This window comes from Leucopleurus acutus (genome assembly GCF_964270905.1).
Source record: "Leucopleurus acutus genome assembly, chromosome: 20".
In the NCBI taxonomy this organism is placed as follows: domain Eukaryota; kingdom Metazoa; phylum Chordata; class Mammalia; order Artiodactyla; family Delphinidae; genus Leucopleurus; species Leucopleurus acutus.
In genome coordinates this window covers 1,315,658-1,340,968 of record NC_139162.1, presented here as the reverse complement: position 1 = coordinate 1,340,968, position 25,311 = coordinate 1,315,658, and the positions used below count along the sequence as shown (strand labels likewise).

The 25,311-nt window shown below is 63.5% G+C and overlaps 1 protein-coding gene across 1 annotated transcript in view; it reads left to right on the top strand.

The window, feature by feature from the left end:
* ZFPM1 (zinc finger protein, FOG family member 1) overlaps window positions 1-23,050 on the top strand; it is a 69,239-nt gene extending 46,189 nt beyond the window's left edge. Inside the window, exons 4-10 of the mRNA XM_082862585.1 lie at window positions 4,386-4,522; window positions 15,072-15,174; window positions 16,711-16,920; window positions 20,140-20,373; window positions 20,662-20,757; window positions 20,837-20,983; window positions 21,188-23,050. Coding sequence (XP_082718711.1) covers window positions 4,386-4,522; window positions 15,072-15,174; window positions 16,711-16,920; window positions 20,140-20,373; window positions 20,662-20,757; window positions 20,837-20,983; window positions 21,188-22,959 — 2,699 coding nt within the window. The 3' untranslated portion in view covers window positions 22,960-23,050. The remainder of the gene's footprint in view (window positions 1-4,385; window positions 4,523-15,071; window positions 15,175-16,710; window positions 16,921-20,139; window positions 20,374-20,661; window positions 20,758-20,836; window positions 20,984-21,187) is intronic.
* Window positions 23,051-25,311: the final 2,261 nt, after the last annotated feature.

Sequence of the window (25,311 nt, the reverse complement as noted above, 5' to 3'; positions counted from 1 at the left end):
CTCTTCTCTGTCGCCTCCTGCCTGTGACTAGGAAGACCCAGAAAAGGGTGTCAAGACCCTGGCCAAGAGCATGCTGGGGCTCTGGTTCAAATCCTTCCTGCCAGCTGTGTACCTTGGGCCTCTCCCTCCGTACGCTGGGGGGAATAACTGCGGCATGGCTGGGAGGAATCCCTGTGAATTACGCCAAGCGCCTGACCAAGGCTCGATAAACAGAAGCCAGGAAGTGTGTTAGGACTGGGAGTTCCCAGGGCAAATGGCATCACCCCTGCTGTCCAGCTGTGGGGACGGAGGCCATGGTACAGAGGTCAGGGAGGACTCGGCCACGACCTCACCGGAGCTGGAGTTCTCTGTGCCCCGCTCTGGAGCTGGGAGGAGGAAACAGAGACATGGGTCACAGGAGGCTGCCAGGGCAGAGGACATCTCCACCTGGAAGTCCACCCTGACTGGCCCACCATTGGAGCTGCCGCCACCCATGTTTCCTGGGAGCCCTGAGGGCAGAGGCCATGCCTCCCTCAGCTCTGCCCCAGGTACCCACGTCGGGTTTTGTGAGTCCAGAGACTGGGTTCTGGCCCCACCTCCGGCCCGGGCTCGCAGTGTGGCTTGAGCACTCCTGGGCCTCCCTGGGCCCCAGGTTTCCTGTCAGTGTGGTTGGGAGCTGACCACTTCCATGGCCACCACTGTCTAGGTCCTCCAGCTCTTTCAGAGGCCGTTTAAGAATAGCTGTGTCTTCCTGTCTGTCACTCTCCCAGCCAGCTCCCATCCCCAGCTCAGCATCTCCTGCCCCCAGCCCCTTCCTCACTCATTCATACTTTCATTCATTCTCAACCTTGAACTGAGCCCCCACCAAGTACCCAGTCTGCGAGGAGTAGGTGGCCTTGCCTCTCCTGACCCCCGTTCTTTGGGATACAGTTTTATTTCTTGTTGGGAGAGGGTCTCTGATAGGTGCTAACTGGGCTTTAACACCTGCTTGACTGTGCAAGGGGTTGGGCAGGAACTGGGAGCTGGAAATAGTTCATCTGAGTGGATGGATGTTGAACATCGCCAGGGCCACCATAGACAGTTGCACAGGTTGTGCACTGCACAAGGGCACTGAACGAGCTGGGGCTGAGATCCAGCCATGTTCCCACCATGGAGCCAGGCATCTGCTATGGCCCTGCATCCACCCACATGGGGTACCCTTTCTAATGCCCAGCCTCTCAGGGACGGCCTCCCCTGGACCAGGGAGGGGGCTTCCAGTGGCGACCACTGCCCGATCCTCAGCCCACATCGCTCAGATCCCTGGCCTCCCTGCCTTCCCCAGGCCTCGACCATCCCCCAGCAAGCCCTGAGTGGTGGGTTCTGCCCCGTCGTGCAGAACGGCCGCCTTTATCAGGAGCCGTCCTCCCTCTGGTGGTGCGTGATACCCAGGAGATGGAGTGGCTGCCACGGAAGCGCCAGCCATGCTGTTATCTGGGAGCTGGGGCTGCCAGCCCTGGGGCGCGATTAGGGGCCACGGCAGTTTGTCTGTGGTGCAGCGTGGGCGGGTGTGGGGGCTCACTGGCTCTGCCCCTTCCTCTGGGGGGCTACCAGTACTGGGGATGAGCTAGGGCCAGGGCTCTGAGAGAGGGGCCTCAGGACCCCACAGGTGCAGCGAGCCAGGGGTACACTGGGGGCCTGGGGCTGCACCCCACCCCTGCTCACTTGCGGAGTGAGCTGGGCCAGCCACCTCCGGCCCCGCCGTGTCCCTGAGTCTGTGTGGGACTTGGCCCGCACTGGGGAAGACTGGACTGAATTCCCCACCCCTCTGCCCCCCAGGAAGGTGGGCACCGGCCTCAGATGGACGGCACTGTCTCGTACTGGGGGGCCCAAGCCTGACAAGCCAGGAACAGGCCCTGGACACTGAAAGGAAAATATGTGACGGCAACAGAGGGAGTCGTGGTCACTATCCCTGGCTCGTCTGTGGTCCTAGCAGCACAACTGAAGTCAGAAAGGGTGTGGGCCGACCCCATGCGGCTTAGCGCAGGTCTGGCTGTCTGGACGGGCACCGGCCATGTGTTGGGAAGCGGGATGATTCCGTCTTGACCCCACCGTCCTGAGGGGGCGGATGGGAGGGGGCAGGTGGTACCCAGCTCAGCCCGCGGTGGGCTCCCCAGCCAGCCTCAGAAGGAGAGCGTGGACCCGTCGGATGGCTGGCCAGACCATTTGGATGGACAAGTGAGTGCCCAGCAAACCTGCCTTTAGACAGCCTCTCCCCACACGCCCACGCCCTGGGGCCAGCTGGGCGGGGTACCAGAGACCCAAATATACCCAGGACAGCAGCGGCCCGGGCTCAGATCCTGGCATCCCACTGCCAGCTATGTGGCCTCTCGGGGCCTCAGTTTCCTCATCTGTATTGGAGGGGGGGACCATTCGGGCAGGAACGGGCGACTGCATGCCGGCTGGCACCCTGCAGGCCCGGGGGGGGGCGCGCCATGGGCAGAGTCCTGGCTGGGACCCTGGCATCCTGGGTGCACAGGTAGAGGACACGGCCCCTTGTGGGCGGGCTGCAGAGTGACATGGCCGGCCTCTGTGCCCCTCGCCGCGGGGCCGATAAAGGGCGCCGCCTCCTGGCCACGTCCTGGTCCCCTGCCATCTTATCTGCCCTGGGGAAGACAAGGACCCAGTTAGAACATTGTAGCCGGGCCTCCTGGTGTATTTACACGTTTATCTGTGCCATTAGGCCGGCGGTTATCTGATAATCGGGCCCATTAAGGCCACAGCCCGCCCGATCGGGGATCCAGGAAGCGGGGCCAATGCGGCAGCACTTGCTCGGGGCCCCGGCCGGGCCACGTGAGGCCTCTGTGGGCCCAGGCAGCCCAGGTGGCACCCGAGGCACAAGGCGGCCCCGCCTTCCTGGGCAGAGGGCGCGTGGCCTGGGGAGAGACTGCCCTGGGAGGGCACGGCCACCATCATCCCCTCGGCTTTGAGGACACTGAGGCTCGAGACGGCAGGTAACGTGCCAGGTGTGCGTCTCCCAGGGCGGCCCGGGCAAATTCACACCACCTTGCTGCCTCGAAACATCAGAAGTCTACCCTCTCACAGCTCTGGAGCCAGAAGTCCCGGATCAAGGCGTGGGCAGGGCCGCATTCCCGCAGAGGCTCAGATGCAGTGTCGCCCCAGCTGTATCCCACCAGTCCCCGCCCCGTCTTCAAGTGGACTTGTTCCTGTGCCTCTTTTTTTCTGTGTGTCTCTTACGAGGACATTTGTCATTGGCTGTAGGGCCTACCGGATAATCCGATGGTCTCACCTTGAGATCCGATCTCAATCACATCTGCAAAGACCCTTTGTCCAAACAAGGGAACATTCCCAGGTTGCGGGCCACCGTCCAGCCCACCCCACGGGTCACATGGGTCGTGCGCTGAGGCCGGGCTGAAGCTGGGAGCCCACCTGCAGACCCTGTGCGACCCCAAGCTCCCTCCTCGTGAGAAGGGCTGTGGTGGGGCTCCTGGCAGAGGCCGGTCTGTCCACGTCAACGGAACCGAATCCTGCCAGGGGCCGGGCACAGATGCCACTCCCCTAGCTGACACAGGAGCCACAGCCCGGGCCACGCAAGCTGGCAGAGTCCGGGAGCTTGGCCCTGATCACAGCACAGGTGGCCGCGGCCCGCGAGCCTTAGGCCCTCAGCCGGGTGACAGGCTGCTCGGACAGGCAGCCGCCGACCAAGGGCCTCGGCAGGAGTTGGGTCCAGACCTTTCCAGAGAGCAGGCGGGGGTCCTGCAGGGAGTGATGCGGGCGCTACCCGAGCGCAGTCCGGCTGTGCCGAGGGCCTCGGCCGGCAGTGGGCGGGGGAGGGGAGGAACACTTGGTTCCAGGCCTGGCTCCCCTTGCTGGGCCCTGTGCTGAGATGCTAAGAGGATTGGGAGGTGCGGGGTCCCAGCATTTCACAGCTGCCCACACAGTCGTGCTCTGCGGATTCTGGGGCTCAAGCTGATGGGAAGGGGCTGGGAGGACCGTGTGGAGGGGACGGGAGGCGGTCTCATCGGCGTCATCATCCTCCACTCTGCCTGCCCCCACGTGAGGCAGTAGGGGTGACCCGGCTCCGTGTGTGCGCCCTAGGCTGTGCAAGGCACACGCGTCCCACCGCAGCCGCCAAGGTCCCGCCGAGCGGTGCGCCCCCCTGCTCAGTGCAGCTGCAGGCGCCCTGCTGTCCTATCTCTGCGACCTGCCGTCCCCCAGAACAGGTCTCACTTCAGGGGCTGGCCTGGCCCCCAGGACCCGGCACCAGCCACCATCCCCGTAACCTGGGCCAGGGCCACCCTCCCACTTCTGCCCTCAGCCCCCCAACTGCTCCCGGGGGGGCGGGTGCCGCAGGACGGACTGGACCTGGGACCTGGACCTCCTCACACCTCTGACCTCTCTCCCCGCAGATGAGCTGAAGCTGCTGCTGCTGCAGGACGGACAGAGGTGCGTGCGGGCTCGGCGCAGCCTCGCCGAGGGCCTGTCCTGGGGCCCGTTCCGCGGGAGCATCCAGACCAGAGCCTCGTCCCCCGGGCAGGCGGAACCGGTAAGGAGCCCTGACCCCGGCCACAGCGGCCAGGACAGTGTCTGGCCCAGGGCACAGGCCCCTTCAGCCCCCTGAGCCAGGCCCGGGCTAGACTCCCGTGCAGAAGCAACTGCCACTCCACGTGAAACATGTCAGGAGATGCAGGGAGGAGTTAACTGCCTGGGAACACAGGGAGGGCTGCCTGGAGGAGGTGATGCGGGGCCTCTGGGACCTCGGGGTGACAGGGCGGGCTGCCTGGAGGAGGTGATGCAGGGCCTCTGGGACCTCGGGGTGACAGGGCGGGCTGCCTGGAGGAGGTGATGCGGGGCCTATGGTACCTCGGGGTGACACAGGGAGGGCTGCCTGGAGGAGGAGTTCTTTCAGCAGGCACTTAATGAATGAGTAGACGTTGGCGAGGCAGAGAAAGAGAAGGGCTTTCAAGGGAAGGAAGCAATAAGGAACCAAGTGGTGGGACTGGACCTGGCCTGTGGCCTGTGGCTGGGCTTCGCGGGTGGGGCCACCCCTCGTGGTAAGCGAGGTGGTTATTCGTTGCGTTTCCGCGCCTGTGGCCCCCAGACGACAGGGAGAGGGCGCTGCCTGAGCGTCTCTAGCGCGTGCCGATGACCACTGGGCTGTCGTTTGTCTCAGGGTTGCTGCTGAGCTGCTCTCAGTTGTTGGCAAGTCGGTGTGGCGTCCTCTTGCAAAGGGTACAAATGCTCATTTTAAAATACGTTTCGGTTAAGCAAGGGCGTTGACGTATGGGAAGCAAGTGTGGGGCGGTGGAATGGGCACGTACGGTGCGGTGGGAACCGGGAGGGGCCTGTGCTGGCACGTACGGTGCGGTGGGAACCGGGAGGGGCCTGTGCTGGATGAGAGTTCAGGAAGCACCTCCTAGCCATGGTGACGCTTGCCTGGGAGGCCGGGCAGCACCCGGGTTGGTCCCCTCAAGCCCAGGCTCAGGTGCCCCAAATGTGCAGGCACAGCCACGGCCTGGGCCCTTCTGATTCCTAACGTGGCGTTCAGGTGTGGCAGGTGCCCTGTGATGCTGGGCCTCGCGGGCCCCTGATGGGCCTTCGCTGGCAGTGGCGGGGCTGTGGCGGGGCTTCCCCCAGCCCTGCGCCTGGAGGCCAAATGCTGCCTAACAGCTGGGACTTGGCCTGCAGCAGGGCTGCTAGAGAGCCGTGGGCAGGATCCCCAGCTGCAGCTCTCGGACTACTGCCCACAGCCCGCACCCACTCCCGTGTGCAGTGAACCCTGAGCCGTGGCTCACGCTGCCTCAGAACCTCAGCGCTGGGGCCCGGGCCTCGGGAGATTGGAGACGTCTCAGCTGAGGCCCCTGGGCTGCCCACGCTGCCTCTCCCAGCTGAGTGGCCAGGTTCAGAGGGGCGGTGCTCACCCAGGCCACTCAGCCAGGGGGTGGGAGCCGGCCCAGGACCAAGGGCCCCCACTTTCAAGGCCAGGCCGTCCCCATGGCACAGGGTCCAGGTCCTGGGGTTTCCTACCCTGTGGCTGTTTTGCCGTGTGCCCCCAGGCAGGCCTCCACCTCTCTGAGCTTCTGTCTCCTCAGCCTTTGGGACCTCAGCGGGGGGACCCAGGGGAGCCCTGAAGGGTCCTTGAGACCTGCAAGGTCCTGCAGACCCTGCAACCTCCCCGCAGAGGAGAGGGTGGGCAGAGCAGCAGTTCCTCTGTGACGTGGTGGCCTCCCAGGGCAGCCGGGCGGGTTAAACGCAGTGATCCACACGCGGTGCTTACCCCAGGGCGTGGCTTGACAGGCAGCACGGCCAGCGGCCCTGCGGGAGGGATGACCCTCTTGCCCCGTGGCCCCAAGCAGGGAGAAAGCAGTGGGAGCGCCAGTGTGGATTTCAGCTCCATTGTGTGACCAAGGCTGTGGTATTTACAGCAGTCTCTATAGGCAATGAGCTCCCCGTCACTGGAGGTGTACAAGCAGCAGTCGACTCTTAAGAGAGAGGGTAGGCCGTTGGGGGGAGTTAAGAGGAGCTCCGTGACTCTCGTGTCTGGACTCTCAGAGAATAGCTGTAAGCAGTGATGGGACAAAGCCGGGATGGCTGAGGACTGGGGAGCTCAGTGTGTCCTGAGCAGGGTCTGCACCTCTCTCCTCTGCTCCCTCCTTGGGGACAGTCAACCCCTTCCAAGATGGACAGTTCCAAGTGCGTGTTCCAGACGCACTGCTGTGCGCCCATCCTTATACTCGGCCCCTCGTTTTCTCCACCCCCCATGAGGCGGGTACTGTTGTTCCCATTTCCCAGATGAGGAAACTGAGGCTCCAGGAGGTTAGGTAACTTGCCAAAGTCACCAGGACCAAACAGCAGAGGGGAAATCACTATTTTCCTAACCACAGAGACCCCTGCAGGACGGGGATGGGGGGCTGGAGATGCCCGCACCAGCCCTGGGATCCCCCACCCCCAGGCCCTCCCCTCCCGCCTGCAGCCTCCTCTCCGGGGGTTTTGTCCTCCTTGGGCCCAGGGCGCAGGTCAGCCTGGGGAGACTTGGCGTGAGGTTGGAAACCCTCTCCAAGCGGAGAGATAATCCAGGGAGTGTGCCAGAGAAGCGGGCCTCTGAGGCTCTGCAGAGGGGCCCAGGGAGGAAGGAGCTGCCTGCTCTTCCCTGCAGCTTTATCTCCTGCAGAATTAAATCCTTGATTAACCCTTATCTCCCCAGCAGGCACTATCTCCGCCTTGGCGCCGAGTGTCCAGACACACGTACAAGATGATTGATTTCTTAAAGATATGCGTGCCTTTCCGATACTTCATTTATTGTCTAAATATTTTCGCTAACATTTCAGCAGGCCCCTTATCGAGCTCAGCTGATGGGCCCCGGTTCTCTCCCCCGTGTACCTCCCGCCCCTGATCGTCCTGTCACCCGCCAGGCAGTTTGTCTTCACTGTTTGGAGAGGGAAGCGGGAGAGGGGCGACGCTGGGGTGTGGCAACCCTTTCCCACTGGTCTCCTCAGGCCCAGACTGCTTGCAGGCCAGAGGGGAGGCAAGGCGTCTCCCCTCACAGTCCCTGCACACACTAGGCATCGGGGGCGGTACCCCAGAAAGGACACAGCACGCAGAGCCTGCCAGGAGTCGAGAATTGGTTCTGACACCAACAAGGTCCCCCAGGATCCAGGTTCCACCACAGAAACCCAGGGCTTGGAGGTGCAGCAGTTCTAAAACTTGTAGCCAGCTGCAGAGGAAATGTTTAGGATGGATGGATGGGTGGTGGGTGGAGGGGTAGATGGTGGAGGGAGGGATGGATGGATGGAGAGACAGGTAGATGGAAGATGGATGGGTGACGGTAGATGGCAGATGGATAGGTAAAGGTGGGTGGATGGTGCATGGACTGGTGAGTGGTGGATGGATGGTGGATGTGTGGATGGATGGATGGATAAATGGATGGTGGATGGATGAGTGGTGGTGGATGGATAGGTTGGTTAGTGGATGTGTGGATGGTTAAATGGATGGTAGATGGATGGGAAGATGGTGGATACATGAGTGATGTTTGATGGACAGATGGACGGTGGATGGATGGGTGAACGGTGGATGGACGGGTAGATGGATGTGTGGACAGAAAGATGGTAGACAGATGGATGGGTCGGTGGGGACAGGTAGCTGGATGGATGAGTAGAAGGTGGATGGTTAGGTGGATGGTTGATGGACGTGTGGATGGCGGGTGGACAATTAGAAGGTGGAAGGATGGGTGAATGGTGGACAAATGGGTGGATGGGTGGATGGCAGATTGCGGGGGATAGTGGATGGACAAGTAGAAGTTGGATGGCCGGGTGGATGGACACGGGAGAAGGTGGCTGCATGGGTGGGTGATTGGATGTGTGGATGGATTGGTGGATGGTGGGTAGAAGGTGGATGGTGGGTAGAAGGTGGATGGAAGGGTGCATGGTGGATGGATGGGTGGGTGTGTGGAGGTGTGGATGGATAAATGGATGGCAGATAGACAGGGAGAAGGTAGATGGACGGTGGATGGACTGGGAGAAGGTGGATGGACAATGGATGGTAGAGGGATGGGTGGATGGATGGGTGGATGGATGCATGCACAGGTAGATGGTGAATGGAAGGCTGAATGCTACATGGATGGGCAGAAGGTGCATGGATGGCTGGATGGTGGATGGACAGGTGGATGGTTGATGGAGGAGGGATGGTGGATGGACGGGTAGAAGAAGGATGGTGGATGGTAGATGGATGGATGGACAGGAAGATGATGGATGGACGTGTGGAGGGTGGATGGAAGGGTGGATGGTGGATGGATATGGATAATTAGAAGGTGGAAGGATGGGTGAATGGTGGATAGATGGGTGGATGGATGGACAGGTAGATGGTGGATGGATGGATGGTAGATGGATGGGTGGAAGGTGGATTGCAGGGGATAGTGGATGGACGGTGGATAGTAGATGGACAGGTGGATGGTTGTGGAGGATCAGTTGAGTGGATATTGAATGGATAGTGGATATTGAATGGATAATGGGTGGTGGATGGACGGGTAGAGGGTGGTTGGAAGGGTGTGGTGGATGACGGGTAGATGGTTGTTGGAGGAGTGAGTAGATATTGGATGGAAAAATGGTTGGTGGATGGACAGGTAGATGGTGCATGGACGGATGGATAAATGGTGGATATGTTGATGGTGGATGGATGGGTGGATGATAGATGAACGAGTAGCAGGTGGGTGGATGGATGGGTGGGCAGGTGGATACGTGGATGCATAAATGAATGGTGGATGGACGAGTAGATGGTGGATGGATGGGAGGTGGGTGGAAGTATGGATGGACACATAGATGGTGGATGGATGGGTCAATGGTAGATGGACGAGTAGCAGGTAGTGAATGGTGGATGGACAGGTAGAAGGTGGATACATGGGTGGATGGCGGGGGGAATGATGAAAGGATGGGTAGAAGGTGGATGGATGGATGGACAGGTAGATGGTGGACTGATGTGGATGGATGGGTGAGTGGATATGTGGATGGATAAATGGACAGTGGATTGCCATGTGGATGGTAGATGGAGGATGGACAGGTGGATGGTGGATTGATGGGTGGATGGTAGGTGGACCAAGTAGGAGGAGGATGGATGGGTGGTTGGTGGATGGATGGGTGGGTGAATGGATGTGTGGATGGATAAATGGATGATAGATGAACAGGTAGATAGTGGATACATGGGTGATAGATGGACAGGTGGATGGTGGGTGGACAGGTGGATGGTAGATGGCCGAGTAGCAGGTGGATAGTTGGGTGGATGGATGGACGGACAGGTAGATGGTAGATGGAAGGTTGAATGCTAGATGGATAGTCAGAAGGTGGATGGATGGCTGGATGGTGGGTGGACAGGTGGGTGAGTGGATATGTGGATGGACGGGTAGATGTTAGGTGGATGGGTGGGGACAGGTGGATGGTTGGGTGGATGGTTGATGGAAGTGTGGTTGGTGAATGGACAATTAGAAGGTGGAAGAATGGGTGAATGGTGGATACATGGGTGGATGGATGGATGGTGGATTGTGGGGGATAGTGGATGGAGAGTAGAAGTTGGATGGCCAGGTGGATGATGGATGGACAGGGGAGAAGGTAGCTGCATGGGTGGGTGATTGGATGTGTGGATGGATTGGTGGATGGTGGGTAGAAGGCGGATGGAAGGGTGCATGGTGGATGGATGGGTGGGTGTGTGGAGGTGTGCATGGATAAATGGATGACAGATAGATAGATAGAAGGTGGATGGACAGATGGATGGTGGATGGGCGGGGAGAAGGTGGATGGTGGATGGGTGGATGGTTGTGGAGGAGCAGTTGAGTGGATATTGAATGGACAAATGGACGGTGGATGGACAGATAAATGGCAGATGGATGGGTGGACAGTAGATGGACGAGTAGCCAGTGGATGGGTAGATGGATGGATGGACAGGTAGATGGATGCATGCACGGGTAGATGGTAAATGGAAGGTTGAATGCTAGATGGATGGGCAGAAGGTGCATGGTGGACAGACAGGTGATGGTTGATGGAGGAGGGATGGTGGATGGACAGGTAGAAGGTGGATGGATACATGGATTGTAGATAGACACGTGGATGGTGGATAGATGGCTGGATATGTTGGATGGATGGGTGGATGACAGATGGACGAGTAGCAGGTGGATGGGTGGATGGATGGGTGGATGATAGATGGACGAGTAGCAGGTGGATGGATGGATGGATGGATGGGTGGGTGGGTGGGTGGGTAGGTAGATACATGAATGGTGGATGGACAAGTAGATGGTGGATGGACGGGAGGTTAGTGGATAGATGGGTGGGTGGGTGGGTGGATGGACACAGATGCTGGATGGATGGGTCAATGGTAGATGGACAAGTAGCAGGTAGTGAATGGTGGATGGACAGGTAGAAGGTGGATACATGGGTGGATGGTGGGGGGAATGATGAAAGGATGGGTAGAAGGTGGATGGATGGGTGGGTGAGTGGATGAATGGGAGGATGGATGGATGGACAGGTGGATGGTGGATGGGTGGATAGGTAGATGGTGGAAGATGGTGGATGGATGGACAGGTAGATGGTATACTGATGGGTGGAAGGTAGAACGATGGGCAGAGATGGGTAGACGGGTAGATGGGTGGGTTAGTGGATGTGTGGATGAATAAACAGATGGATGGAGGATGGATGGGTGAGCGGATATGTGGATGGATAAATGGAGTGGATTGCCGTGTGGATGGTAAGAGGAGGGTGGATGGTGGATGGGTGGGTGGGTGAATGGATGTGTGGATGGATAAATGGATGATAGATGGACAGGTGGATGGTGGGTGGACGGGTGGATGGTAGATGGCCGAGTAGCAGGTGGATAGTTGGGTGGATGGATGGACAGACAGGTAGATGGAAGGTTGAATGCTAGATGGATGGTCAGAAGGTGGATGGACGGATGGTGGGTGGACAGGTGGATGGACAGATGGGTGAGTGGATGTGTGCACGGATAAAGAATGGTGGATGGACGGGTAGATGGTGGGTAGATGGATGGATGAGTAGATGGTGAATGGATAGATGTTGGCAGGATGGGTGGATAATTGGATGAATGAACAAATGGGCCCTCACTCACTCGGCCCATCCGTCTGTCCAGTTGTCCTCCCACGGCTCACCCACTTTAGCCACGAGGCCACCGTGACATCAGTGAGAGCTGGGAGGGTGCCCCCTGGATGGCACGCAGGGCAGCAGGTCTGAGCCTGCCTGTGAGGCTGACGTGGGACCATCCAGGCCCAGCCGCCAGCTGACCGCACGCAGATGGGCTCTGAGCGGCCCTCCACATGGGGCCCCTCCAAGGCCGCTGCCAGCGGTCATTGCCTGGCACAGCCCGACTCCCAGCAGGATGATCCCGGGCCAGGGGGTGACGGGGCTGCGGTGCACGAGCCCGGTGCCCTCCTGGCGAGGCCCCTCTTCCTCTGGCTGTGATAGGGAGTAATTCCCAAGGGAAGGCGCTCAGCCCAGGCGTGGTGCATCATGGGTCTTTCTTTGCCAGATGGGGCCATGCCTTGAGCCGCCCGTGTCGTGCTTCTCTTGCTTCATGAAACGTCTGGTGCCAGGGGTGGAAAGCCATTGCCTCTGGCGATGGTGAGTGGGACGCAGGCGGGGGCTTCTCAGGACACGCTGAAAGGGAGAGATGAGTGCAGGCCCCGATCAGGGCCTGCCCCAGGTTCCCGACCTCCCGCGAACCTGCCCGCAGTGCCCTGGGGAGGCGTTCTGCAGGCCCCCACCTCCCCTCGACGCTACTTCACGCGCTGTATGGCGAGTTTGGGAACAGCCTCAGATACGGCTGTCACAGCGGATGCGGTAGAGATAGGGTTTCTGATGGCTATCAGCGGGCACAGAACCCAGACACTGACCTCTTTGTTGGGGGAACAAGGAGGGTTCTCAGATGCACCCAGAGAGTTTAAAGTGGCCGTCCGCTGTCCCGGGGCTGGGTGGGGCAGCCTGGAGTCAGGAGGGAGGGACAGCGCGACCCCCAGGGCTAAGGCAGGGTAGGGGCCAAGCTTTTTTCAGACGCCGCACCCGGCCTGTCTGGGGTGAACCCCAGACCCAGCAGTGAGCCTGGGGCGCCGGTGGAGGGGAGGTGGCCGGCAGTACACACATCTCTGATCGTTTTAGGCTCGCACCCCGCTGCCCACGGGCAGGGCCAGGAAGGGAACCTGCCTCGGCCCGGCGCCTCCGACCACCAGAGAAAAGGGCTTCTGTTCCAGGGCTGCTTGGAATTGGGGGATGGGGGGAGAAAATGAATAACGGGGCAGGGGGGCGAGCTGTAGCCCTAGCGCACGACAGTGCGCGTTGCCACCCCACGGGGACGGGGACAGGGGCAGACTGGGCATGGCCGTGCTCCTCTCCCCGGAGCCGTGGGGCGCCGGCTCTTGCACCCCTAGGGTCCACGCGCAGGCAGGGAGGCTGGTGATGGTGGGCCCAGCCTGCCCCATTTAAGTGGGGGCCAGGGGCCCCCAGAGTGTTGAGGGAACGAGGGTGAAGGGTCTGGTGGTCGTACGGCCTGGATCTCCTGGCCCCTCTCCCTCCTGTGAGTCAGGCGCAGGGTGCAGGATGCAAGCCCCCCTCCAGGTCCCCACGTCCCCAGCCCCTCACCCGCCCAGGGCAGCCACCAGGCGAGGGGCCGCTCCCAGCAGGAGGCACAGAGCCGGGAACACAGCGCCGCCGTCTCCCCTCCACTCAGATGGACGCGGAAAATTCAGGGGTTCTGCAGCGTCAGCAGAGCTGTGCGCGGGCGCTTTTATCATGCCGCGAACACGCCGCTCCCGGGAGTGATAAGCATTAAACCGACCGGGAGGCTGTCAGTCTCAGTTTGAGGGTTTAGAAATATTGGGACGAATAATTAGATTTCATATCGTTACCGCAGCACCCATCGGAGGATCAAGCAGATTAATTTTTTTCTCCCTCCTCCACTCATTAATATTCATTAGAGACTCAGGGAGACCCTGGCCTCCGCCTCTCTGCTGGCCCAGGTCAGGACAGCTGGGACGTGGGCGCCGCCGGTCAATCGCTGCTGGTCCAGCACCCCCCGGTCCCGCTTTGGCCCCCCAGCCTGTCCCCAGCTGTGGGGGTCCCCCCGGTCCCGCTTTGGCCCCCCAGCCTGTCCCCAGCTGTGGGTGACGGGGACCCCCAGGTCTGCAGCTGCCCGTTAAAGCATGCTGCTGGGTGGAGACACTCGCCCCCAGTTGATACCTGGCAGTTGCTGGCCTGCCGCCCCAGTGGACATCAGCCTCCTAGGTCCGAAGGCATAGCCTCTGCCCACTGTGTCCTGCGGGCCAAAGGGAATGGAGAAGCAAGGGTGGCGGGACTCCTGTTTGTCCCGTGCCAGGCGGGCACTGTCTGAAAGGAGGGCTTCACACACACAGGCTTCCACTTCCCAGTGCCCCGGGGAGACTGAGTCAAAGAGGGATGTGACCCACCCCCAGAGCAGGTGGCAGCACAAGGACGGTGGAGGGAGCCCACGGGCTCGGGCCATTGCCGTTTGCAGGGAGGGCGGGCATGGTGCCATTGGGCACAGTCAGTCAGGGAGTCTGGACTGGACCCGATGCCCAGCTCTGGCTTCCTGGCCAGCTGCCCCCATCCAGGTGACGGCGAGTGACACTGGGCCTTGACTTACACAGTTTGACTAAAAAGCTTTTATTTGCATAAAACAAAGAAAATACTCAGACACGAATGTGCTGTGCCTTTCCACACGGCGCTCAGTGGCGGAGCTTGGGGACCCCCTGCAGGAGAGGAGCCGTCCACAAACCTTCCAGCCCTGGGGCTGTGGCCTGAGGGGCGGCTGCGGTCATCACCCTAACTTTCTGCGGCCAGTCAGGGCCAGGGTCTGTACCTCATCGCCTCCGTGTGGCAAGGGCCAGCCCCCTCCCAGAACCATGTGGGACAGGGGATGTATGTTTGCAGTGCTGCCTGGGGAGGGTGGGGGGGGCGCTGCAGAGGCCTGGCTCGCAGACCAGGCTGCTGGAGAGAGCGTGTCTGGGCGAGGGGCTGACCACGGTCTGCGAGCCGCAGGGAGGCCAGGTGCTGAGCCAGCCTCGGTGGGGGGACGTCTTGCTGCCCAGGATGGGACGAGACGTCTATGGGCCCCAGGATGGACTGGACGAAGGTGGGCCTGCGTGCTGTGCAGACAGTCCCACAGCTCAGTCTGTAGGTCTCTGGGGGCCTGTGTGTGGGACTCACTCGGTAGGTCTCTGGGGGCCTGTGTGTGGGAGGAGCCTGCATCCGGTCCAGTGCCCCACCAGGGAGGGGCAGCAAGAACGGAGGTCCGGGTGTGCCTCCCCGCTCTGCCACTCACTGGCTGTGTAACTTTAGGCGAGTTGCTCCCCCTCTCTGGGCCTCAGTTTCCAAGGGAAACCAGCACCTGACCCACGGCAGGCACTGGATCCCTACTGCATGTGTGTCGCCAGCACTTGGCGAGGACCCGCAGCCTGGACAGGGCGCCCACGGGGCAGACTCTCAGGCATCCCTCACAGGGAGCCCCCCGCTGCCCCGGCCAGCCTCTCTCCTGCTGACTGTCTCCGAGGGCGTGACTGAGTCCCTGCTGACCCCCCTCCCCGCCCCCAGAGCCCGGCCCTGACCCTGCTGCTGGAGGACGAGGCCTGCTGGCTGAGGACGCTGCCCCGGGCCCTGACCGCGGCCGAAGCCAACTCGGAGATCTACAGGAAGGGTTGGTATCCTGGCGTTTCCCTCACTGCCTTCCGGAGGGTGGGGGGTCATGGCTCCCCCTGGGCCGGCTCTTAAAGGGAAATCAGCCTGCTTGGCCGGGCCAAGGGGCTGGCCACTGCCGCCACCACACGCCCAGTGCCCCCGTTAATGCTTGCCTAGGGCTGGACAGGCGTCGGCCCCGGGGGTCGGGGAGAGCGGGCCCAGGCCAGGACTGCCCTCAGGGCCTCTGGGAGACCACAGGGACAGTGGACACTGGCAGGGCCTGGTGGACCCACCTGGGGGTGCCTGCTGGACCAGTGCGGCCTGACTCCCTCCAGGAGTGGTCAGGAGGGCCATGTCCAAACCCAGCTGGGGGGCCTGGGACAGGTCCCCTCACCTTCTGGGGCCTCTGTTTTGTGAAGCCGAGGAAAGCCCCACGTCCCTCCTGCAAACCTGCACTTTCCAGAGTGGCCCCCCCATTACAGATGAGGCAGCTCAGGTCCCGGGGGGGATGTGGGGGTAGACACGCGACAACTTCTACAGCCAAGCAAGAGCCAAACACCACAGCATGGCCACGGGAAATCCATCTCCTTCTTCCGGGGCGGGGGGGCTCCGCTTTGGTAGAATGTTCTGGGGGTGTCACCCTCACCATCGCCTCCTGAGCACACTGGACTAAATGTCCTGTGGGCAGCCTTAGCCTTGTTTCAGGACAGAGCCAAAGGCCCCTGGAGGTGGGCAGGGGCAAGCTGGGCTGCTGCTCCAGCACCTCCCCAGCCCCTCCCCACCTGGGGGCCTCTAGGGCACAGCAGGGGTCAGAGCAGGTGCTGAGGTCAGCATCCGGGGCCCTGCGCGTCCGAGGACCTGGCTAGCACAGCACCCGTGTGCCTGTTTCACCCCCTGGCCCACCCTCCCTGCTTTGGGGTGCTCTAAGGACCCAGAGAGCAGCTGTAAAGCACGGGAGGGCCCAGGTTGGCAGCAGGTGCCCAGCTGGGGGTACGTACACCTGGCGGGGACGTGGCCCAGTTAGCAGTGCCTGGCCTGTCCCCCCTGCTCACCTGGTCAACAGGGTTCATCTGCCCGGGCAGGACAAGGGTCCCATGGTGCTGATGCTAGCCAGGTGGCCTGGTCCCGTGGGCAGCTCAGCCCGGGTCCTGTTGGCCAAGGCTGCCCCCCGCTGGCCACCGTGGCAACAGCCACGCTGGCTGAGTAGCGAGGAGCTGGGAGGCCTTTCTAGGGCGTGGGTGAGCGGCTCCCAAGCCCTCCCCGCCGCTCTGCTCCCCTCTCCCCTAAGAGGGCCCTCGCGCTCCGACGGACACAGGCAGGGAGGCACCACCTAGTCGCCCTGAGGAGGCAGGTGCGCCACGGAAACCAGCCGGCCACAGCTGCGAACCCGGGTGTGGCTTCGCCCCGGCCACCACGCCGGCTTCGGAACCCCCATGCCTAAGCTGGGGCGGCGCAGAGGGTATCAGGAGGATAAGATGGGCAGGGTCTTTGCAGAGGCGCGGCCGTGGTGGCCTGGGGCCGCCGGCACCCCGTCACAGACGCCCTCCCCCCGCAGATGGCGCCCTCTGGTGCAGGCTCACCAGGCCGGTGGCCGCGGGCGGACGGCTGAGCGTGCTCCTCGCGGCCGAGCCCCACAGTGCCCCCAGCCAGCCTGTGAAGGAGCCGGTGGAGCCCGAGGGCCTGGCCCCCTCCCCCGCCGCCGACATCCAGCTCCTGCCCCAGCAGGCGGGCATGGCGTCCATCCTCGCGACTGCAGTTGTCAACAGTGAGTAACCCGCTGCCTGCCCGCCCCCCACCCCAGGCTCAGAGCTGCAGGCGGTGCCCAGCTCAGGATCTGCAAAGACTGGTCACCACTGCCACCTGAGCAGAGGAGGGCGTGTGCCCCGGGGGCACGCACGGGGGCCTAGCAGTGGGGTTCCAGGAGGGGCTCCAGGGTGCAGTCAGCGTGCAGGGGGCCACGTGGTGCAGCAGAGCGGGCTTCTCACCACAGTGCCTCTGGTACACGCTCCGCGGGTCCGGAAGGCCCTTCTAGGTCGCCAGCTGGAGAGGCCGCGCGGGGCAGGGGTGGAGTCTGGGACACATGCACCGTGGGGTGCCCAGCAGCAGCCCTGCCCTCGCCCACTAGACGCTGGTACCATCCCTCCCAGTTGTGAAGGACGTGGTCAAGTGTCCCCTTGGGGCAGAGCCGCCAGTGTGGAGAGCTGCAGTGGAGGGACCACATTTGTCACTCCTCCCTACAAGCAGCAGAGGGTCTGAGAACCGATGAGATGCACCGTTTCTCAAATGGGGACAGCTGCCCGCCCTGAGGGGGCAGGCGGCCGCAGGCACATCCACGAAGGAGGGCAAGTGGTGATGTGGGCAGTGGCTGGGGTGCTTGGGAGACCCGCGCGCCGGGGAGAGCAGCTGAGCGGACAGCCCGGGCCCAGCGAGACGGCCACCGTGGCCAGAGCCAGACTCCGAGGGTGGCCCCGGACCAGGGCTGGGATTCCTTCTCAGAGAAATGACCGCGGCAGGGGGCTTTCAGGCAGCAAAGGGTACGACCCCATTTAGTTCTAAAATTGCATGGCTGCTAGAGGGAGACTGTAGGGTTGTAAAATTGGGAAAAAAGTGACCTTTTTAAGCAGGTCAAACGTGATGACGGCACAGGGCCTGCCGGGGGGGGGGGGGGCCGGGGGCCGGGGGGGGGAAGCGGCAGCGTGAGGCCGGGGCTGCAGCACGGCCGCGGGGTGGACACTGTCCGTCCCATCGCAGTCAGGGTGGAGGGCCCGTTCTGAGCAGCCTGACCCAAGACGCCTGTTGGGCACTAAGTGGAGCCCAGGAGGCGACTGGGGGACACGTGCTGGGGCTCAGGGTGCGGTCAGAGTTGGGGAGCTCCGGGCAGGACGAGGCCCCACGGAGAGACAGGACCTGCAGACACTAGAGCCAGGGGTGAGGGGAGGCCCGCCGTGTCCCAGCTGTGTTGAGAGCAAAGGCAGGCAGCACGGAGGTCACCGTGACCCAGACACTGGCAGCCAAGTGAGGAGGGTGACCCGGAGGGGTGGGGACAAGCACAGGTGGGTGGCCCGTCCCCAGAGCCTGCATGGAGGGACTGGGCCGGACAGGGCAAGGCCACTGCCTCAGGGAGAATGGGGTCCTGCAGGGGAGCTGAGAGGGTGGTGGTGAGCAAACAGGGGTCTTGTCTGACGTTGAGGTTTCAGGAAAGAAGGGTGCTGGATGGAAGGGTCTGTCAGAGGCCAGGACGGCCACCCCACCAGGGCAGGGAATGGCATCTGGTGCCCGGGGGGCTGCCTCTCTGTCTCTTTTGGGTGGGTAGGTGGGGGGGGGCTGCAGGGAGCCCCAGGTGCTGGAGGGCTTCCTCTCAAGCCCGCCCAGGAGCAGCCTCTCTGGGCCTCGGTTTCCCTCCCCTCGGGTCTGACACTTGGTCTGTGAGGGCATGGTGGGCTAGCATCGTTTATACCAACCCCACGTGGGCCTCTCCTACTGCTGGTCTAGAAGGGCTTTCAGAACCCGAGCTCCAAAGTCAATCAGACCCGGTTTAATTCGTGAGACTCCACCACTCTGGGCCTGTTTTCTCAACTGTGGAAGCAGTAAAGGTAATGCCGGTCTTGAGGTGTCTGTGCAGGTTACCTGGACTTGGCCCGAGGTCAGCCCTGGGTTGGTGGGGCGATGACCGTCCTTGCTAAGTTTTAGGGCCGGGGCTGGGGCCCACACGGGCCTCCAAGGCTCCCAGTCCCTTCGCTGTGCCGCAAGCAGCAGCGCAGTCCCCAGCACTGACCCTGCAGATACCAACAGCACCCGGATCCCAGCTCAAGGCCTCAGCGCTGCCCCTCAACCTCCAAATAAAAGGGAACTTGAAAACCAGAAATAACACAGTAGGAAGAGTTGAGCCGGAAACACTGCAGGCACAGGGGCATGAGGAGTGCCCGTCTCACTTGACAGACAGGTACTAAATTCCTTAAGAGAGGCAGAAGGTAGAAACCTGGCAGCCCCCGGGGGGCAGGCGGACCACGTGTTCAGTAACTACCAACCAGCAGGCTGAGAAATACGTCCCAACCTGCACCAACGGGCTGAGAAATACGTCCCAACCCGCACACGACCCCCAAAAGGTGTCCATTCCGTGTGAAGGTCAAGGTCGAGACCCAGAACAAGGTCTCCCCGCTGCCCTGGGTTCAGCCTAGGGGTGGCTGGCGAAGGAGCAGGGACAGAAACAACATTCCTTATCGTTCTGCTGAAGCACCCGCCAGAGAATGCTCACCAGCTGGCGCATCCACCCCCGCCATCCAAACCCCCTAAGCCGCAAAGGTACTTGGGTTAAATGTAGTGAATTCAGGAAGTTCTGACCAGTAACACAAAGAGCCATCAGGTGTATGGGGGGGGCGGGGAAGGGCGGTGCACCGGGAGGCTCCTCGTGCTCTGCAGCTCCTGGCCTCAGCCCCCTGCCTACCCAGAGCCACGCTCACCTCTCGCCCTGCTGCCCCAGTGCTTGGGGACTCGGGCACCCAGCGGCCCACACACCTGCTCACACGCACACACCTGTCTCCTCGTCCTCCTCCACGGGCACCCAGCTCCATGCCAGCCCGCAAGTCCCATCGCCCCCGCCAAGTCACAGAGACAATCACGTCACGGACCCCAGCCTCGCTTCTTCCGTGGGCGCCCCCAAGAGACCACAGTGTCTCCTTATGGGGCTCCCTGTCGGGACGCAGCCCAGGGGCCACCCTCGGGGTCACTCACCCCAGGATGCAAGTCCCCATGGCATCCTGAAGATCCGTAGAGAGGGGACACGGAGTTACCAAGGGACACCTGAGAAGGCAAAGCAGTGAAGAGGGACAGCCCAGGTCACAAACCCCACCCCACCCCCCCAAGCTGGCAGACGCCGGGGCACAGCCCTCGTGTTGCAGAGGGCCCAGGGCCTGCCCCGGGTGCTAGGCGGCCAGCGCTGCTGCCGGGGCACCCCTCAGGCTGCACCCGCCTCTCCCGCCCGCAGAAGACGTCTTTCCCTGCAAGGACTGCGGCATCTGGTACCGCAGCGAGCGGAACCTACAAGCCCACCTCCTGTACTACTGCGCCAGCCGCCAGGGCACCAGCTCCCCCGCTGTGGCCGCCCCCGATGAGAAGCCCAAGGAGACCTACCCCAACGAGCGGGTCTGCCCCTTCCCCCAGTGCCGCAAAAGCTGCCCCAGCGCCAGCTCCCTGGAGATCCACATGCGCAGCCACAGCGGTGAGCCCCGCCCCCAACGGCGTGTCTCCCCCCCCAAGCCACGCATGCTCACTGCATTGTTCCTGGGGTTGCACAACTGCCGTGGACGTGCCCGAGTGGTCCTCCCACCCCGCCGAGCAGCCTCCCACAGGGCCCCAGGCCACGCGCCCCGCCTGCGACCGGCTGGGTGGTCGGCTGGGGGCTGGGCCCCCGATGGGGTCCTAGGAGGCAGAGCTTAGGGGCCCTCCACACGTGCCCGTGCCGTAGTCCTCGGCTGGCCAGGCTCCCTTACCGGGCCCCGTGTTCCAGGAGAGCGCCCCTTCGTGTGTCTCATCTGCCTGTCCGCCTTCACCACCAAGGCCAACTGCGAGCGGCACCTCAAGGTGCACACAGACACGCTGACGGGTAAGCGGGGCCAGGAAGGGGGCGGCGGGGTCTGTGGGACGCAGCCACCGGCAGGGCTCTGACACCACAGCCTATGCAGGTGTGTGCCACAGCTGCGGCTTCATCTCCACCACGCGGGACATCCTCTACAGCCACCTAGTGACCAACCACATGGTCTGCCAGCCGGGCTCTAAGGTTGAGATCTACTCCTCAGGGGCTGGGCACCCCACTGCCAAGCTCCCCGCAGGTGAGCCCCTGGTGACCCTGAGGACTGGGAAGGGGGAAGCAGGCTCGGCCACGAGGGGTGGGGGAGGGGTGTCGGTTTCGGCCTCGACGCTCCACCACCTCTGCGCCCAGCCCAGCTCTCCCTTCCCAACCTCCCCAGCTTCAGGTCTGGCCCAGGCAGGTCCTGCTCCAGGCCTGAAGTGTGGCCCCTGGCGTCTCCCCGCAGACAGTCTGGCCGCCTTCCAGCAGCACACGGCGCTGCACGGCCCCCTGGCCTCTGCAGACCTGAGCCTGGTGCCCGCCCCATCACCGGGACTGGACAGGAAGGCCCTGGCAGAGGCCACCAACGGAGAGGCCAGACCGGGCCCCCAGAACGGGGGTGGCGGCGAGCCCCCGGCGACCCCCAGGAGCATCAAGGTAGAAGCGGCAGAAGAGCCCGAGGCGGAGCCAGGGCCACCGGCCCTGTCGCGGACGCCATCACCGCCCAGCGCCGGCCCCAGCCCCGTCCGCGTGAAGGCGGAGCTGTCCAGCCCCACGCCCGGCTCCAGCCCAGGGCCCGGCGCGCTCTTCCTGCCGCAGTTGCCCACGGCGCCGCCTGCCTCCGAGATCCTGGCCAAAATGTCCGAGCTGGTGCACAGCCGGCTGCAGGCGGGCGCGGGGGTGGGCGCGCCGGCTGGCCTCTTCACGGGGGCCCCCAAGGGCGCCACGTGCTTTGACTGCGACATCACCTTCAACAACGTCAACAACTTCTATGTGCACAAGCGCCTCTACTGCTCCGGCCGCCGCCCGCCCGACGACACGCCCCCTGCCCGCCGGCCCAAGGCGGCCCCAGCCCCGCCGCGCGCGCCCCCCGCCCCGCCGCCCGCCGAGGCCGACGAGCAGCGCTCGCCGCCGGGCCCCGGGGCGCGCGAGGACGAGGCGGGGGGCGCGGCTACGCCCGAGGCGGAGGCCGAGGCCGAGGCCGAGGCCGAGGCGGGCGGCCGGGGCAGCGAAGGCAGCCCAAGCCCGGGCAGCGGGGCAGACGAGGACGACGACCCCCGCCGGACGCTGTGCGAGGCCTGCAACATCCGCTTCAGCCGCCACGAGACCTATACGGTGCACAAGCGGTACTACTGCGCCTCTCGTCACGACCCGCCGCCGCGCCGGCCTGCGCCCGCCGGGACCCCCGGGACCCCCGCGCCCGCTGCGCCGCCCGTGCGCACGCGCAGGCGCCGCAAGCTCTACGAACTGCACGTGGCCGGACCCGTCCCGCCCCCGGTCGGACCCGCCCCGCCCGTCGCGCCAGGCCACGCCCCCACGCCGCCTGCGTCGCCGGCGCCGCGGCCCGGAAGCGGAAATGGAGGCGGAGGTGGAAGCGGCCAAGACCCGGCGGAAGGCCCCATCGACCTGAGCAAAAAGCCGCGGCGCCAGGCTCCCGCCGCCGCCCCTGCGCCCGGCCTACCGGCCCTGGCCGATTACCACGAGTGCACAGCCTGCCGCGTGAGCTTCCACAGCCTCGAGGCGTACTTGGCGCACAAGAAGTTCTCGTGCCCCTCCGCCCCGCGCCGCCTGCGCGCCGCCCCCGAGGACCCGCCCGCCATCGTCTGTCCCTACTGCCCCCCGAACGGCGTGGTGCGCGGCGACCTCATCGAGCACTTCCGCCTGGCGCACGGCCTGCTGCTGGGCAAGCCCCCGGCCGGCTCCGGCCCTGGCGCCGAGGCCCGGACGCCTTCGCCCGCCGCCCCCCGCGACGGCCTCAACGGCCAGGACCCTTGGGAGCCGCCCGCCGGCAGCCCCCGGCCCGGCCCGCCCCCGGCCACGTCCCCCGAGGCCGTGCCGGCACCCCCCTCCCACTCGGACAAAGGCGTACAGACGCCCAGCCAGGGGACGCCGGCCTCCGTGCCCAACGGCAACCACAGGTACTGTCGCCTGTGCAACATCAGGTTCAGCAGCCTGTCCACTTTCATCGCCCACAAGAAGTATTACTGCTCCTCGCATGCGGCCGAGCATGTGAAGTGAGCGCCCGGCGCTGCTGCCCTGCAGGGGCACCCGGGGCGCTCCAGGCACAGACCTCGTCCGAGAGGCTGCAGCGGGCAGCGCCCGCCTGGACCTTGGCACTTAATAAAGACGTTCAGTTTGCTGAGCACGGTGGTGGAGCGGCCTAGTTCTCTGAGCGGGGGGGGGGGGGGGGCCTGCGGGGAGGGCACAGGCAGGGCCAGCAGCACCTATAAGTACGCGCAGGACACTGCAGGCCGGAGTCCCACAGTGGCCCTAAGAGCTGGATCTCGCCCCGCACCCGGGGCTGATGGCACTGCTCTGGGCCCCCTTGGGGCACGGGGAGAGCAGGCACCGCCCTTCTGGGTCCACTGCTGCCCTCCAGGATCCAGCCAGAAGCTCTGGTTTGGCCACCAGACACTAAAGGGAGGAGCTTAATCCTGGCCAGCGGACAGCTCTTCCACCTGCTCAGTCACAGGCCACCAAGGAATCCAGGGAGGGGAGCATGGTGGGGAGGATGAAGCCCTGCAGTTGCCGAGGCTGATGCGGGAGAAGGGAGAGTGAGCCGCTGACAGGCACTGGGGCCCACAGCGAGCGACCCCTGGGGGCTGCGGTGGGCACGAGGCTGGAGCCACACCACCCCCAGTCTGCCCTGCTGCTGCTGCTGACCATGACCTGGGACAAACCCAAGCAGGAGGAGTCCAACTGTGGTCCTGGCACGTGGCAGCTGGGGGGCTGTGGGCACCCTCCAGCCTGGTGTTCCTGTTTGCAGTACAGAATGTCTCTTCCGATATACCAGGCCGCCTACTGCAGATGAAAGTGAAACCTGACCTCTCACCTTTCTCTGCCTCCGAACATCAGATGTGCTTCCTGCCACCCACCCAGACTCACTCTCCTGCTCGATCGAGGCGGGTTTTCTCCCGCCCAGCCCTCAGGGGTGACAGGCTAAGGAGCTTGTGTTCGGACAGGAACAGTCCCCACACCTCGCCCACAGGTACATGGGACACGGCCCCCTCCCGCTTGCCCCCAGCTGGCCCTGAGTACCAGGGTGTGACCAGGGCTGCTGGACAGTCGGGGGCCCCAGGAGCCAAGCTGCTTTCCTGGTAAATGCCCCGCCTTGTGAAGACCTTCCTGGCTCTGCCCTCCTGGACTCCCAGACCCCTCAACTCTGCCCACTGTTGCACCCCGGAGAGTCTGAGGCTCCGCCTCTTGAGTCCCACCACCAAGTGCGGCAGATGTCATTCACCCTAAGGCTGGGGGAACGTCCCTGTGTGCTGATAAGCACAGATGCTCAAAGGGGAAGGATGGGGGAGGCAGGGGAAGCATCTGTGCTCACCCCCACCCTTGCACCACGTGAGTGGAGGACAGTGCCACACAGAAAAGGGCCTCGGTGTCCACGCCCACCCGACCCCCACCCCAGGCCTGAACTGCTGGCCAGGCCAAGCCTTGTGCCAGGGAGGTCCTGGGCCCTGGGTCACATGCCCCCTGCTCTCCCCCCAACCCCGGTGCATGGCCAGCACGCTGCGGCCCTCGCCCCACTCAAGATCCCCAGTGCTAGGCTCTCCACCCACAGCCCGGAGCCCGCCTTCACCCTCCTCTGACCCCCATTTCCCACACACTGCCTCCTCTCATGCCACCCCATGTTCTCCCCAAGAACCTGCCACCACCGTCCCAGCTGCAGCCCAGGGACAGCGCTTGGCCTCCTTCCCACCTGTCTGGGAGCCCTGATGCTCCCACACCAGACCCCCGCCCCCATCCCCGAAGCTCACTCCACTTACGGTCCTGGGCAAGCACACGGGTTCCCGGGCCCCTATGTCTCTCTAGCCCAGCCATGCCCCCCGCCCAGACCAGTGCACCCACTACATGACCCTCAAGGGCCCTGACACGTCCAAGACTGAGCTCTCCCTGCTGCGTCTTCTCCCCACACCTGCGCAGACGTGGCCATCAACCCTCTGCCCCCAGAGCTGGTGACAGCAGCACCCTCACCTCACACCTCAGTGTCACAGCAGCTGTGACCACGAAACCCGCCTCTGCCCATCCTGGCCCCCAGGTCCACAAGTTCGCCTCGCTTCTCTCTCAGGCCGATTCCAAACCTCAGCGCATCTCACTGCCTCCGGGAATGGCCGCCCCCGATGGACTGCACTGTCCCCGCCAACACGACTCTTCACCGCCAGGTCGGGTGGTTGGGAGACCAGGTGGGGTCACACCCTGCTTCAAGCCTTCAGCGGCTCCTGCTGTACAGAGGTGGCCGCCAGGCCCTGGTCGTCGCCCCATGGCCTGTTCATGCTGCTCCAGTGTCTCGGCGCCGCCTGCTCCCTGCAAGGGGCTGCCCTTGTCACGCTGTTTAGAGACCTTCCCTGACCCTCCGTCCTAACA